The sequence below is a fragment of the Pecten maximus genome, chromosome 12, assembly GCF_902652985.1.
Source record: "Pecten maximus chromosome 12, xPecMax1.1, whole genome shotgun sequence".
NCBI classification, from domain to species: Eukaryota; Metazoa; Mollusca; class Bivalvia; order Pectinida; family Pectinidae; genus Pecten; species Pecten maximus.
In genome coordinates this window covers 4921818-4938938 of record NC_047026.1, presented here as the reverse complement: position 1 = coordinate 4938938, position 17121 = coordinate 4921818, and the positions used below count along the sequence as shown (strand labels likewise).

General features: G+C 36.3%; 1 protein-coding gene across 1 annotated transcript; it reads left to right on the top strand.

Moving 5' to 3' along the window:
* Window positions 1-3250: 3250 nt before the first annotated feature.
* Window positions 3251-16396, top strand: LOC117339723 (protein crumbs-like). Its single transcript, XM_033901439.1, has 10 exons — window positions 3251-3257; window positions 3727-5784; window positions 5888-6017; window positions 6228-6329; window positions 7218-7289; window positions 7584-7658; window positions 10310-10360; window positions 11565-11624; window positions 15477-15555; window positions 16085-16396. The coding sequence occupies exons 1-10, from the start codon at window positions 3251-3253 to the stop codon at window positions 16094-16096; spliced, it is 2646 nt and encodes an 881-aa protein (XP_033757330.1). The 3' UTR covers window positions 16097-16396.
* The last annotated feature ends 725 nt before the right edge of the window (window positions 16397-17121 follow it).

Here is a 17121-nt window from a genome sequence, read left to right as displayed (position 1 = left end):
ATACATAATTAGTTGACATACAGAATTAGGTGACATACAGAATTAGGTGACATACATAATTAGGTGACACACAGAATTAGGTGACACACAGAATTAGGTGACATACATAATTAGGTGACACACAGAATTAGGTGACATACAGAGGGGTGACATACAGAGGGGTGACATACAGAATTAGGTGACATACAGAGGGGTGACATACAGAATAAGGTGACATACAGGGGGGTGACATAGAATTAGGTGACATACAGATGTAGGTAACATACAGAATTAGGTGACATACATAATTAGGTGACATAGAGAATTAGGTGACACACAGAATTAGGTGACATACAGAATTAGGTGACATACAGAATAAGGTGACATACAGAGGGGTGACATAGAGAATTAGGTGACACACAGAATTAGGTGACACACAGATGTAGGTGACATACAGATGTAGGTGACATACAGATGTAGGTGACATACAGATGTAGGTGACACACAGAATTAGGTGACACACAGAATTAGGTGACACACAGATGTAGGTGACATACAGATGTAGGTGACATACATAATAAGGTGACATACAGAGGGGTGACATAGAGAATTAGGTGACACACAGAATTAGGTGACACACAGATGTAGGTGACACACAGATGTAGGTAACATACAGAATTAGGTGACATACAGAATTAGGTGACACACAGAATTAGGTGACACACAGATGTAGGTGACATACAGATGTAGGTGACATAGTATTAGGTGACATACAGAATTAGGTGACATACATAATTAGGTGACATAGAGAATTAGGTGACACACAGAATTAGGTGACATACAGAATTAGGTGACATACAGAATTAGGTGACATACAGAATTAGGTGACATACAGAATTAGGTGACATACAGAATTAGGTGACATACAGAATTAGGTGACATATATAATTAGGTGACATATATAATTAGGTGACATATATAATTAGGTGACATACAGAATTAGGTGACACACAGATGTAGGTGACATACATAATTAGGTGACATACAGAGGGGTGACATATAGAATTAGGTGACATATATAATTAGGTGACATATATAATTAGGTGACATACAGAATTAGATGATATACATAATTAGGTGACATACAGAATTAGGTGACACACAGAATTAGGTGACACACAGATGTAGGTGACATACATAATTAGGTGACATACAGAATTAGGTGACATAAAGATGTAGGTAACATACAGAATTAGGTGACATACAGAATTAGGTGACACACAGATGTCGGTGACATACAGAATAAGGTGACATACAGAGGGGTGACATACAGAATTAGGTGACATACAGAATTAGGTGACACACAGAATTAGGTGACACACAGATGTAGGTGACATACAGATGTAGGTGACATAGTATTAGGTGACATACAGAATTAGGTGACACACAGAATTAGGTGACACACAGAATTAGGTGACATACAGATGTAGGTGACATACAGATGTAGGTGACATACAGAATTAGGTGACATACAGAATTAGGTGACACACAGTATTAGGTGACACACAGAATTAGGTGACATACAGAATTAGGTGACATACAGAATTAGGTGACACACAGAATTAGGTGACACACAGAATTAGGTGACACACAGAATTAGGTGACATATATAATTAGGTAACATACAGATGTAGGTGACATACAGAATTAGGTGACATACAGAATGAGGTGACATACAGAATAAGGTGACACATAGAATTAGGTGACATACAGAATTAGGTGACATACAGAATTAGGTGACATACAGAATTAGGTGACACACAGAATTAGGTGACATATAGAATTAGGTGACACACAGAATGAGGTGACACACAGAATTAGGTGACATACAGATGTAGGTGACATAGAATTAGGTGACATACAGAATTAGGTGACATATAGAATTAGGTGACATACAGAATTAGGTGACATACAGAATTAGGTGACACACAGAATTAGGTGACACACATAATTAGGTGACATACAGATGTAGGTGACATACAGATGTAGGTGACATACAGAATAAGGTGACACACAGAATTAGGTGACATACAGAATTAGGTGACATACAGAATTAGGTGACACACAGAATTAGGTGACATACAGATGTAGGTGACATACAGAGTTAGGTGACATATAGAATTAGGTGACACACAGAATTAGGTGACATATAGAATTAGGTGACATACAGAATTAGGTGACATACAGAATTAGGTGACACACAGAATTAGGTGACACACAGAATTAGGTGACACACATAATTAAGTGACATACAGATGTAGGTGACATACAGATGTAGGTGACATACAGATGTAGGTGACATACAGAATTAGGTGACATACATAATTAGTTGACATACAGAATTAGGTGACATACAAATGTAGGTGACATACATAATTAGGTGACATACATAATTAGGTGAAATACAGAATTAGGTAACATACAGAATTAGGTGACACACAGAATTAGGTGACATACAGAATTAGGTAACATACAGATGTAGGTGACATACAGAATTAGGTGACATACAGATGGGTGACATACATAATTAGGTGACATACAGATGTAGGTGACATACAGAATTAGGTGACATACAGAATTAGGTGACATAAAGAAGAAGGCAAAATGCAGAGTGTTGACATACAAAAAGTGGCGTTATTTTGAATTGCACACAATAGTTATTCAAGGAAAACTCCAATAAACAAGATGTAAATTAGATATATCAAATTAAGAAATGATTTGTCTTTCATTTGTTTCGAAGTTGGTTTTATTTTTCAATGATATGCTTACATTTTACCAGATTTTAATCTGAAATAAAATCGACTTTATATTGGAATTTAACTTTCAATGGCGTGATCTTTTAAGATATTTTTTATTCTTTGCAGAATGGCCTTGTAATGTATCCATACCATACAACTACACAGGTAGGATTGTAGCTCTTCCAAACTACCCGTACAGTTCCTTATCAGAGAGCGCATGCGCCACGTCAATATGGATACCACCAGGCTACAAAGCCCAACTAAATATCACGTGGGTTAAATTAGACATTGATGTATGTTCCAATACTGAAGAGGGGATCCGAATCTACTCTGGGGACAACATTTCGGAACTTCAACTTATTGGCCGAATATGTAAACAAAAGTTTCCTGAAATATATGTCATCTCCAACCGAGCATACCTTCAAATAGTGACAAAAACGAAAACATCGTCGATACAATATCAAGCTACGTTCATGTTTGGTAATCATCTCATTCCGATAAATGTTTGAAACAAATAGGAGAAAGATACGATTAAAATCCAGTATAAATCATAGCTACATTGAAATACTTCACATCCACGCCTCATTGTTGATAGGATTATAATGATAACTACAACACATTTATGCCAGCTATCTGCCCTTTTCATACACAGTTATCATTCCAAATCATCTTGATTCTTCTTGTTTTAAAATCAGTATTACAGTAAAATGTGTTAGTATATATTATGGACGAACATAGACTGCTATCAAAATAAAGACTATTTATTCCGTATCTTCAGAATCAGTTTAATTTGTTTGACAACTTTATTTAAGTGGTCAAATGTTGCATCCCATTTCAAAGCAATGCTCAGTCACTCTTGTATAGTCTAATTACATCAAGCAGCATATGCAATAGACAAAATCTGATTTTATATTCAACATTCTTAACATTGTTGTTTATTTTTCCTCAGAGCCAGAAGAAACTTTTTCGACGGGCAATACATCAGATCTCTCATTAAATGAGAGCAATTCACGTTGCCATGGCGATCCGTGTCAGAATGGAGGCGTGTGCCAGGAGATTTCCAACGTCTCTTTTTGTATTTGTTCTGTTCAGTACACAGGCGCCACCTGTGGGAGTTTGATGGACCTATGTGTAGATAACCCGTGTGTAAATGGCCAGTGTGTAACCGGAAATGGATCATATTTATGTCTGTGTGAAAGCGGTTATACAGGATATCATTGTGAGAGTGACGTCAACGAGTGTATGACAAACGTCTGTCCGGGGTCCGAGTGCTACAACGTTCCAGGTGATTACCGCTGCGTCTGTCCTCAATGTCAGTTCGGACTTTGCATTTACACAGGAAGTACACAAAGTTGTCAATGTTTCCCAGGGTTCATAGGTAAAAATTGCTCGCAGGAAGTGAACGAATGTGATGACGCATCTTCGTGTCGTCATGGCACATGTACAGACTATGTGAACGGTGTGAAATGTAACTGTGACGACGGGTACACAGGGAGGCGTTGTGACGTTGAAATCATTCACCCGTGTGACGGTGATCCCTGTGATTGTGGCGCATGCGTAATCATTGGGAATGACTTCCTTTGTGAATGTCCGTTGACGCGGACAGGAAAACGATGCGAAAACTTTGAGGAAGTATATAACTCGATTCTCGACCCGGACGATCTTACAACCCAGTTCTGTGATGTGTCTACCTGTGAAATCAGGCTAAGAACTAAATGCGAGTTTAGTTTCATAAACTATTTCCACTCTATCAAAAACTCTTATTCTAATATTTCAATAAAAAGCATTAAAATCAATAAGGATTCGTTGATAAAAATGTCAGTTGCTTGTAATACTAATACAGGAATTCAAACACTTTCCCAATGTAAAGTAGCTATAGCATTAATTGATATACATTCAATTTCGGACATCCTGTTCTTTAACCTCGCATGTGATGGGACCGATTGCAGCAATTCTGCAATAGCAGTTGATTCGCTAGTGCACTTATCAAGCACACCAAGTGGAAACGTGCTGTCATGTTTGCCAATACTCATCAATAGGATGGACACACTTTTAGTGGATACATCACGATCACAGGAAAGATATATCCCGACACCTGTTGTTGATGTATTGTACAAAATGAACAGAGCTGAGGACAGCCTACTTCAAAATTTTACGAAGAGTTTAATTGTCCAAATAAAATTTCTCGCCTGTCTAGATTACTCTAGACTGTGCGACATTTCTAATGTTGATACGATGGTTTGCGTACACATAACGAGTAAGAATGATCTATTAGGTACAAGTCCGAGACCTTCAGAAAGCGTAACACTAACTCCATCTTCTACTTCAGCAAATGCAGCAATATATAGATGTAATATAACAAATTGTGTGCACGGTTACTGCCCGGAACCGGAAGTATCGCCATATTGTTCTTGTGAAGTTGGATTTACAGGTCAACATTGTGACGTCAGTATGTGTGATGCACTTAACTGCAGAAATTGCTACATGAACACAGCCAATGGTATACCTTTATGTCTTTGCGATAGTGGTAGCCATGGTGACGGTTGTAATATTTCAGGTATAGCGTGCGACAATTTTCCTTGTTTACACGGTAACTGCGAGTTAGATAAATATCTAATCCCTCATTGTGAATGTCACATGAAATTTACGGGAAAGTATTGTGAAACCAAAATATCATCGTGTGACATATTTACTTGTTTCCATGGGAATTGTTCCATCGATGAATATGGTTTTCCGCTATGTAACTGTGACGTAGGTTTCACAGGGAACCATTGTCAATATATTGAGAAATATTGTGATACTATTCATTGTATCCATGGCAACTGCACTACTAAGGACTTTGACGTTCCATTCTGCAGCTGTCTGGATGGGTATACAGGTAGACTTTGTGAACAGTTGATCCCAAACTGCAATGCTATCAACTGTATCTACGGAGACTGTCTTCAGAACGGAAGCTGCCGATGTCACGCGGGGTATGATGGGACACATTGCGATCAGAATATAACAGGTACGACAAAGAATAATTTATCAATGGGTTAAAACTTTGAAAATTATTAAGCGAAAAAAATGTGGTGAATGATCTAGCTGACCTTCAACTTTTCCATATGCAGACCCGAAGGACGACGACAGTGGCACAGGTACCCTGTTTGACTACGTATTTTGGAGTATGATAGTCATCATAGCGCTGTTACTGATCTCCACCATGACAATGATAGCCTGTGTCAGAGTGAAACGAAGCAGGTATTTAAACGTATGGGATTAAAATGATCCAAATGTGTCGTATATTAACTGTTTTCTTTTATTTGAACCTAATAATTACGAGATCAAAGACAATCCACAAACAGAAGTAGTACTGTCTCTTACAATTGACGTATGCATATACACATGTCTACAACAGGTCTCCTTTCGCTAGATAGATGCATCCGTCTCTATCTGTTTTTGTTGTTTTAGGGGCGAATTTTTGTTTCACGATTTGAGGAGGAACGATAACGGAGAAGAAGTGAGACCGAGGCTTATCAACTCACGTGACATCCACGAGGATCTTAGGAGAGGGTTAGTACTTAGTGGATAGTACATTGTACCATATGTATAAAAGGTCAAGGCCAACGAGTCGTAAATTATCTGTAGATTCCGTCAAGACTGATTTACTGGTCAAGATGTAACGATTTTAATTCAAACGATATGGTTTTTATTAGCTTTGTAGAAAGTATGTTGGCTGATTTCAGCAATGTCGCATTTGCGCCCACACCAAGCAATACAGGGTACAGGGCAGTTCAGGTCAATCCCATGTCGAAGTTTGACGCCACGGCATCATCATGAAAAATGAAAATAAGATAAATACTACAATTATTGGTTTCAATGACAATATAAAAATCTACTTTGAAGAAAGCTTACGAAATAATTACATGATGATTATCATCAACTAGGTTTCGGTTCATTTCTGAATCTACAGTTTGCTTTTGATGTCCAAATACGCCGTCTGCTGTCAATTGCTGTCGCCTCTTGCATCATAAAAAAATTCCTAAATAGACACGTTCTTAGCACGGACAAACCACAAATACATGTATAGATGGACGTATGTTGGTGAGGTAGTGCCTTCAATGAAAGACCGTATTTAAAGTATGTCTCCACGATGAGTTATACAAAAATGAATGTCTGTCCTAATCTATTCCTTCATTTCCTGTCTACGCTTTCTATCTCTGCTGGGCTATTTCCTTTTGGCGTCCTAAACACGCGTCCTCACATGATCCTTACTGGTGCCGGGGCTTTGACTTAAATTAACACAGGGTGTACTCTTTTCATGTCATCAATAATGCTCACGAAATCTTAGCCTGGTACTGTATATGTCGAAATCGGTAATGTTTTGTCTCAGAAACAGATTGAAACATGAACCAAATAATATTCCAAGGCAATATGACACCTTAATATTGTCCGTTTTAGGTTCTACTTGTCGCCAACCATAGACCTTGGATCGGAGTGTCAGATGTCGCTGTCCACGCCCTCAATCAGAACGTGAGTTAAGATTCATTAGAAGTACTTATATTAGGTTTGGTAACATGATTTTCATATTTTATTACCTTTCATTTGTGTAAAATTATGAATTTATAAAATACCCGGGCTATTGTAACTCCCATTCCATATCATAATACTTCTTCTCGGTATGAACACTTTAAGCGCTTAGAATCTGTGACCAGTCCTTGAAGGACGAAACAACTGCAGTATAGGTATAATTCCTTTTTGAGACTTTTTATATTTGTATTAAATTTGGTAATATTTTATGTGTCATTTGTATAAACCATCGTGCAGGTTCCACCTAGATGTACTTGAAACAGACAACGGTGTAGACAGCGACCGGACTGGGTCGTCAGATGGCTATCGCAGGTATAATCACCGACACTTTCCTTATTGCAAATTTGCCACTTAAGAATCAAACCTTCCTGAAAAAGGTTAATGCCGGTGTTTCACCAGTAATGTTAAGGCTTTCTAACTTTGATTTGCACTTTTGACAAAACTATTTTGACGGTACATGCTTCATGTGATATAACACAGGTAATCTGATAAATATAAAATGGGGGAGGGGAGGGAGGATACACAGAATCATGAAGTCTCGGCATTGTCGAAAAGCATTTTCAAATGTATTGAAAATGGGATTATTAGGACATTCCAGCATTTCCCCGACAAGATAGCTTACTTTGTCCCATTGGCAATCGAGAGAAAAAAAGTAATAAGCCTGTCATATTATCGTTAAAATTCAGAGCATGGCTAAAGATCCCTTAATACCGACCACCCCTCTAACTGGGATATTTCATTGACATTACAGTTTTGTAGTCACATACATTTGTATAGTCCGACCATGCCGTGTTGAACCTTGATTAGCATATTGATTACAAACGAGTCTATAGTCATTTAGGGGAAATAGGTGCTTTGTATATATACATGTATATCTGTTAGTTGTTTATAATGTAACAAACCTTATTATCAGCTGCATCATTTGTATTTATACTGGTCTAGATCTAGCGACAAAACTGTTAACATGTGAACAATTGATCACATAATTACTTAAATATGTGTAAACCATGCATCAAAAATAAATGATACAATCCCTGTCTTGTCAATATGAAATTGTAACAAAAACGAGTGATCCAAAATAGCACCCTGTTGGGCACAGAAGTATTCCTAATCAATATGTTTTGTTAACACACCTGTGCACAAATAGAACTACCCACTTTAAATATACCACGAAAAGGTCAACGTAACAAGTCATTCTGGTTTGACTATACAAACCTTAACAGTGCAGTTGCCATTAAACTTTATACTTAATATACTTAATACTGTTCTTTTAACTCCAAATGGTTTGGTTTGGTTTATTTAGTTTAACGTCCTATTAACATCTAAGGTCATTTAAGGACGGCCTCCCGTGCGTGCGACAATCATGTGTGTGGCGAGTGCGTATGTGTGTTTTGGGAGGCTGCGGTATGTTCGTGTAAAGTCTCCTTGTGATAGGCCGGAACTTTTGCCGATTTAAAGTGCTACACTCCAAATGGTATCAGTCTTATTCAATAACAGTATTGAATCCGCTTCTATCAAAGGAATACACACTTAGACCCTTTATCTTTTAGTTTGAAAAAAAAAAGTTTATTAATATCTATTGTCAAAACTCTAATGCGTGCATTTTTTTATGATAAAGTTTTAGATGTTATATTGAAATTCAGTAACGCCTCCTTTCAATCTGTAAGTTTTATTTAGTTTTAAACTCATACTTAGATTATAAAATCAAAGTGAGTGGAGAAGGTCAAAAGGACTCCAAGAGAGATCCTTTGTCTTGAAAATATGCAAAATATATAAGTTATACTAGTTATAGAAGTGTTTAACTACAGCAGTTTTATCAAAACTTTCTCCAGAAGACTGTGATTATAAACCAAAATGAGTATCTTGTTTTTTTTTATAGTTGTTTTATAACAAACTTGACAATTTATTTGGAATAATGAAATAAAAATATATGATGTAATGAGCATATGCATGATCTTAACGTTGTAAGTTCGGATATCGGATTACTCCACAGATCAAAGGCTTTTCTTAACAAAATTGAATACATGTAATAACAATAATGACCTACAAATACACTTAAAAATGTGTAATCATTTTGGCAATAACTCATTTTGATTAGCATTTTTTGTTTTCCCTAAAATACCCATGTGTGCATGATTATTTTATGCCGTGCCATATCGATAAGTATAACTGTTTATCTGATTACGATAATTTCTTAATTATTATCTAAATTAGAATTATGCGATGATCACGATAAAAGAAAATTTTAGTAACAGGGAGTTCTCTTGGAATTACCAATAACGGTACATCTGTGGGTTTTACTCACTAACGCAATTTACTTCTGTTTTACAAGATAGACCTATTTATATGTACAAGTATTATCTGGTTGTGGAAATAGATTACATTCTTTGAGTGGCAATATTAAGACTAATTTGATGAAGTACCGTATACTTGTACGTGCGACTGTATGGCGACCAGGAAATAGATTAGATATCTCTAGGGCACGACACCCCTCTACACGCCTGTACTTACTAGCCTGTTTATACAAATAGACGAAAAGGAATAATAGAAAAAACACGACAAAACAGGACACGACATCATTATACAAGTCTAAACATACAGCTTAAAACAATCACCGTGCCATATATAGCCGTGTGGAGTAAGACTCATGATGCTGAAGACTCATTAGTCGACTCAGCCGTTTTTAATCATCCAAAGTTTTTTTTCCGACATTGTAACTTTTCTTACCTGTTGTGATATACTATATCAACTGTTACGTGTTAAACACTTTGTAATATGTCCTCGTGACCAAACTCAACGAAAAGTACGCGTGCTCATTTATTTTTGATATTTTAACATTTTATTCTTCCATTTTAAATGAAAATCCCGAAAATTTTGACCCGCTAAAATAATCGGCTATACGGTATGCACAATAGCATTATCTAAAAAAGATAATCAACTAAACTTTTGTTCAATATTCACAGATATTCTGTACCAGACGACGGACATCTTAGTATGCACGATTTGTCCGAGGGGTACGTATTGACAGTTGTGATAACACCACAGCTTTCAACTTTATGCATTTTTTTTATTTGGTTGCCTGGTGCTCACCGAAAGCCGGTGATTTCTTCTGATACTTAGGTTTCTCTCCACCTCCAAAACCCTGCACGTGCTTTAATGATACTGGCTGTTAATTGGAAGTTAAACACAATAATTCAAAAGCCAAACTTTTTGTTTGTTACTTCAAAATATACTAACATCAAAAAAATATCGCATGTAAGCGTTTTGACTAGACTGTAGATTATTGCTAGGTATGCAACGTTCTCAAAGCGAGAACAAAGTTGATGACAACGGAAACTTCAGGCATACAACGAGCACGAGATCTTGATGTTTACCATAATATTCCCATATATAGTAGTTAAGATAATTTGTATGTTGATGTTTTATAGAGTTGATATCTCAGTTAGTTGTTTTGCCTTCGCTAAGCACCCGGAGCATGGGAATATTTCTGTGAACAAATATACTTTAGTTTAGTTTGGTTTAATTTGTTTAACGTCGTATCAATAGCTAAGGTAATTTAATGACGGCCTCCCGTGCGTGCGATATAGACTTTAGAAGAAGTGGACATGTTGTCATTCCATGGGAGACCACGATACGTAAATCAGTAATTGACAGCAACATACATGTCATCATCCCTAAAACTTATTTACGTATCTATCTACGCAGAGGTGAGTGTTTGTCCATACGTAGCATGCGGTTGACTTACACAGCAGCACTGCATCATAAAATGATCGTTTTTTGTTATGTTGCCTATGGTATTTAATGCATTGTAAATTGCTCTCGGTTCTCTGTAGAATACGAGATTGATTACACGTGCAAACTGTTTTCCTTAAGAGTTAATTCAAATTGAAAGACTGCACAGTCAAGCTAATGAATGCATACATTTATGCATGTACAATGAGCTTAAGTAAAACAACATCACATGTCACTTTTTTGAAATCCTGCCAAGATGTCCATATTATGTATTAACCTTAATATGATTGAGTTAGTTCCATTATTCCCTTTCTGTTTCCTGAAATCGATAGCGATCGTTTTATTGTTACTTGCAAGCACTTAAAGGCCAGTCATTAACACATGGTTTTGGGTTTAGTTGTCAATGAAGGTTATCTTTGATGTTTTACAATGATATATCGAAACGTCTTAGGATTTGGTCTGATAACTTAATACATTCCGTTACAGCCGATCCAGTCAACAGCATTATGACATCCCGCCACCGACAGCAAATCAGTTCGGCAGATGGTGAGGGTCCCAGTAATTACAGTATCGTGCTCTAGTAATCGAATGAATTGACACGACTATCGGTTACTTTCGCCTTTCATCAGAAAAGGTCAAAGTCCTTATCGGCCAGTTAACACATTGCCAATCATTTACCCCGTATGGATTCAACACGAAACTCCTAATGGTGTTGAAAGGGCTATATCCCGGTGATTTAATGAACAGGAAATATGATGCACGGCTATAAATTGTCTTCGTTTATTAACAAACGAGGCCATTGTCCGCTATATTTATAATAATATATTTCCGGAGGTCCACTGCTCAGCCGTCCGTACGCTGTGATTAGTGATTGTGTCAGCATTATTAAAAAAAATACACTTAAAATTGAAAATATAATGGAACTAAGCCGTGTCCGGGTTTAGTTAACAATTATCATAGCAGAAATCCAAGGTCTACGTGACGAATCTCTGTAAATATTTATCTGCTGCACGTATTTTTGTTTTATCCTTTGATGCCTATCAAGAGCTAGGGTCATTTAAGGACGACCTTCTCTGTGCGCGAGATGTTTGCGTGGGTTGAAGGTGTGTGTTTTGAGAAGCTGTAGTATGTTCGTATTTGTCCCCTAGTGATAGCGAGGAGCTGATGTTGACTTTATAATGCTTTAATGACAACCTGTTTGCCTAATTACCATATGTTATGTTCATGCACGTACCATATATGTAGTAATGTATATTGCATCAACGTGACTGACAACGAAAAGCAACAAGTATCCGTGGAGCAATGATATTGTATTGCATGCTAGAGTCTGTGTTGACGATTTTTATCTTTTTGGTCGGGATATTGCACGGGTTTACTAAGGCGCAGGATTGGATAATATTAAATTCTTTAATATGAAAATTGTTCTACGGATTTGTCCCTGAGAACGTTGTCAGAAATCGAAAGTGAAAAATTATAAACTTATCACTATCTATCTTCCAGACTTGAAATACTGCAAAAGGTTTCTTTTTGTTTTTAAAATTTCGAAAAATATGAAATCGATTATGCTTCTCTTATTGAGCATTTATTGTATTATGACTTGACAACGTGTTGTGGATGGGGGCATTTATTGTATTATGACTTGACAACGTGTTGTGGATGGAAGCATTTATTGTATTATGACTAGAGAATGAGATGTGAATGGGAGCATTTGTTGTATCATGACTAGACAATGTGTTGTTGATGGGAGCATCTATTGTATTATGACTAGACAACTTGTAGTAGAAGGAGCATTTATTGTATCATGACTAGTCAATGTGTTGTGGATGGGAGCATTTGACTAGGCAACGTTAAGTAGAAGAAAATATTATTGTAAAACGGCTATACAAAGTGTATTGTGTTTGGCCAATTTTGATAATAGGATATGCAATGGTGTTTTTATAGCGGACCGTATTGTATCATAACCACACATTAAGTTTGGGTTATGGCAATCATTGTACCATGACAGGACAATGTGTCCAAAAGGGAGTTGTGTTGTAGGTGGACAAACATTGTGTTATGACTAAGCCATAAAAAGGTGACACAGATAAATCTGTCATTACAAATAGAGTATAGGGTACGTCATGAATCCTTGAAGACAAGATGTACGACATTCTAGCGAGCATTATATATCGCCTTGTACCAGTAGCCCACTAGCATATATATATAGTGAGGTACCTTTAATGTGTTGATAAAACAAACTCGGGGAACAATTTAGTTTCCCCATGTTATTTGATGATAAAATTTACCATTTTCTTAAAAATGTCCTTTTCCGACATGTATATCAATATTTATTTCTATTGTTCATATCAAAAGCCCTCTCTGGGGTTTCATTTATAGTACATTAACATTATAGTACATTAACATTATAGTACATTAACATTATAGTACATTAAAACATTTAAAAAGAAACATTGCCCCACCCCCCGTACTAATGTTTAGCAACTACCAACACGTATACTTGCATACAATTTGGAGTTATGAGTTATCCAATATTCTCAAATCTAGTGTTTTATATAATAATCGGTTTAAGTTTTATATAAGCGCATATAACATTTTCAGTTTGATCAATAATCTATTTTTGCCTCATCAGCATTTTTTCCTGTGATTTTTGATATTTTGACACGTTTTTAATGGAATCATATTAACAAAAGAAACTCAATTAGCATGAGCTAACATCGGCGTTATATAATTGCATTATATAACCTGTTTCGTGCAGCATTTGGAAATAGCTGTCAGATAACTATATGCCAGGAACTTGTATTCAAAACAGCTTTAACAAAATCATTTGTCGAAGAGTGACATTTCAGTTTGACCTGATTGTTATTAATCTAAATTAAATTTGAAAACAAAACTCAAATCCTCAAATCAAAATCACATTAACCGATGTGTTTTTTCACATTAAAAGGCTTTTAGAAAGGTTGCTTCGTTTGAATCTTTGGGATCTTTTTTGTTATCAATTTAAAATGAATTACCTTGCGGTTCAAATAAAGATAGCTTCCGGTAATTGATCGTCAAATTGACCCGTTTAATACAACTCTTCCACAGCAGACATTTCACCGGGAAGCTTGCTGTATTTCTGCTCTGTTTGAGTGATATATGAACTTACCCTGATCACAAAAATCTAATATATTGACGCACTATCATATAGAGATGCTGGAGAATTAATCGATATCCTTCTATATTTGGACAAAAAAAAGAAGAAACAAACTTTCCCACGATGAGGTCTAAAATCAGTATTATTCATTGTGTCTATTTGATATATTTTATTTGGTCATATGATCATTGTATTTCTATATAAAGTAAACTGTAATTAGCTTATACATTTATATGGGGCGTTTTCAAAACTAACAAACGTTTCTAATAAAAAATTTTGGACAAGAGAGAGAATTCTTATAACTGTGTTTAGCGTCTAAGTAAATGTCTTTGAAAGGAATTGGATGAAACTGATAGGGTTATTGTCAGGTCACACCTTAGCGACATAACCGTTACAATGTGCAATTTGTTTTGATATCATACGATATCTAAGGTCAATTGCCATCATTGTTGAAAGGCTTCTTTATATCTAAATATAGTATCATATTATATCAGGTTAGTTTGTCCAAACGATATATTTCCCAAAGTGTCCAGCAACATCTGTGTCGATCGTTTGATGTTTGTCAGTAAATCGTAATTCAGAAAAGATGTCATACATTGGGAATTGCGCCGGTGACCTTAATGTCTTATTTCCGAAGTCTATTTAAAGAACAGGTATAACATTTATCACATAAAGTCACGATACCAGTACTTACAAATCTTGTTCGTAGATTGTTTAACATCGCGTATAATTTTGTATGCACGGACTCGAAACTAGATAATGTTGACTTATAATAACCAATCAAATACAGCATGACATCTGGAAATCAAAGATTAGAAAATTGCCTTTAACGTGTCTAGGTAGAATAAAATTACACTTTTTCAAAACGAAAACTTTGAAAGCGACATTTGAACAACCAAGCATTCTAACGGACATCGAAAACATAGAAATTGATACAACTAAATAGATACAATTCCCTGTAACAGTCTTCATCGCCCTGCATGCTAACGATATACAGATACCAGTCGACTGTTTATTTGCATGTATGATTCGTTAAAAGACCTTATTTGTAAACTACAGTCAGGATTGTGATAACGAGTTTCTGTGCGGTCAATGTGGAATTTTCTGTTGAAACCTTAAGGTCGATATTGCATGTTAACAACTATAATTTTGCGATGTCATACATCATGATGATGCATTTTATGTGTAAATCACTCAACTGTTTTCAAAACGTGAAATATTTCACCAGTTTAAGCAGGTTAATGAGCTTCATCGTTTGTTCGTAGGGCTACAGATATCCACACCGTCCTGAGATACGCAGATTTACAAGTGGAAGATGACATTTTCAGCATCCTCAACACAGACGTGAGTGGTCGCTGATTCTTGTGTTTGAAAAGATTATTAAACTGATGAATATGCAAAAAAAAAAAAAAAAAAAAAATTAGGACCGAAATCTTGATTTTTGGAAACATCCAAAAACAACAAAATAATAGTAGCCCTTTATGGGGTCATTCTCCTATAAAAATGGCCAATAATGATAATAAGAAATATGGCAAAAATGTGTAGACGATAGTTTATTCAACTAAATGTTAAAATGAGAAACAAGATAATTCAGTGATCTTCGTTCATCATTATCTACACAAACGTTCCTTGTATGTTTTGTGAGGCTGTGGTCCAACTGCCTAATACTCGTTTACGTTTAAAATAACGAAAATGTTTTTATTCAAATATGAATGAATTGAAGCTTGAAAAATTGAATTTTGGAAACTGTTTGGATGCTGTTCATCAGATCATTGGAATGGTCAATATATAAAACGTTTATTAGGGACTGTTATACATGATTCCTGTGGATACTTAGATGGTAACCGTGTATATGAGTTGTGCACTCTTTCAGGCACTACGGTGAAGGTTCTCAGCCAATTACGGGGGCGGCGGTGGGAAACAGCGAGGCATAGTTGACAGCAACGTTCGGATAAATACAGAGCCAGAAATGTCAGAGAAAGGAATCTGTTCATATCGGACAGATTTGCATTAATAGAAGATTCCATAAACAGCTCAGATTTAGTGGTAATCACGTTTCGTTAGCCATTCATTAAAACTATACAAAAATCTTTTGGAATACGGAGTATTAGAAACAGCGACAGCAATAAAATCCTACGAAATGATAAAATCTTAATGATTTCATATTATTTTATTCACTTCGAAAATGTCTGGCGACCAGATCACTTGTAGACACAATGTCAGGTCCTAAGATAATGTGTTTTATACCTGGCGGCCAAATTACCTGGATACGTAATGCGGGTTCTAAGATAACATGTTTAATACCTGGCGTCAAATTTACCTGAAGACGTAATGACGGATCCTAAGATAATGTGTTTTATACCTGGCGGCCACATTACCTGAAGACGTAATGATGAATCCTACAAGTAGTGCGTTTCACTTCTTGTGAGCAGATTATTCGAGCGAAATGGAGCAATTTGTTTCTTGTTTGTCGACCCACTAAATTAAAGGCGTAATGGCGGGTTCTATGTGGGGTAGTTTAATGTCTCTCGACCCGGTGAATTGTCGGTATTATGGCGGATCCTACAAGTGGTAATTTTCTATTTATGTCAGTAGGTGCAATTGTTTCTTTTACTTCTTTGATAATCATGTTCAGAAATGTATGGGCGGCAGGGTGATCTCCTTGTGTGACGGAGTCCTTCCGTGACTGAAAGGCCGCTTGGTAGAGTTTTATCCTTGACCAAGATACTTTACTCTGTTGTGTTCCAGTCAAGTCAGCTGCAAATGGATACATTCTACGAATGTAGTGCATGACATGTCGTGTGCTGTTAGCGGCAAAATGGCAGTTCCGGTTGCATGCTGTTAAGCGTTGAAAAAGATACTGTGATTAGCTAAGAGGCCAAAACCTACCAATGACAACTTTGAACCGCT

Bases quoted from the DNA above. Each gene is read 5' to 3' on its own strand.
- LOC117339723 (XM_033901439.1), top strand. The intron at 7,290-7,583 runs GTGAGTTAAGAT...ACCATCGTGCAG, and splicing joins TCCACGCCCTCAATCAGAAC to GTTCCACCTAGATGTACTTG. The intron at 7,659-10,309 runs GTATAATCACCG...CAATATTCACAG, and splicing joins TCGTCAGATGGCTATCGCAG to ATATTCTGTACCAGACGACG.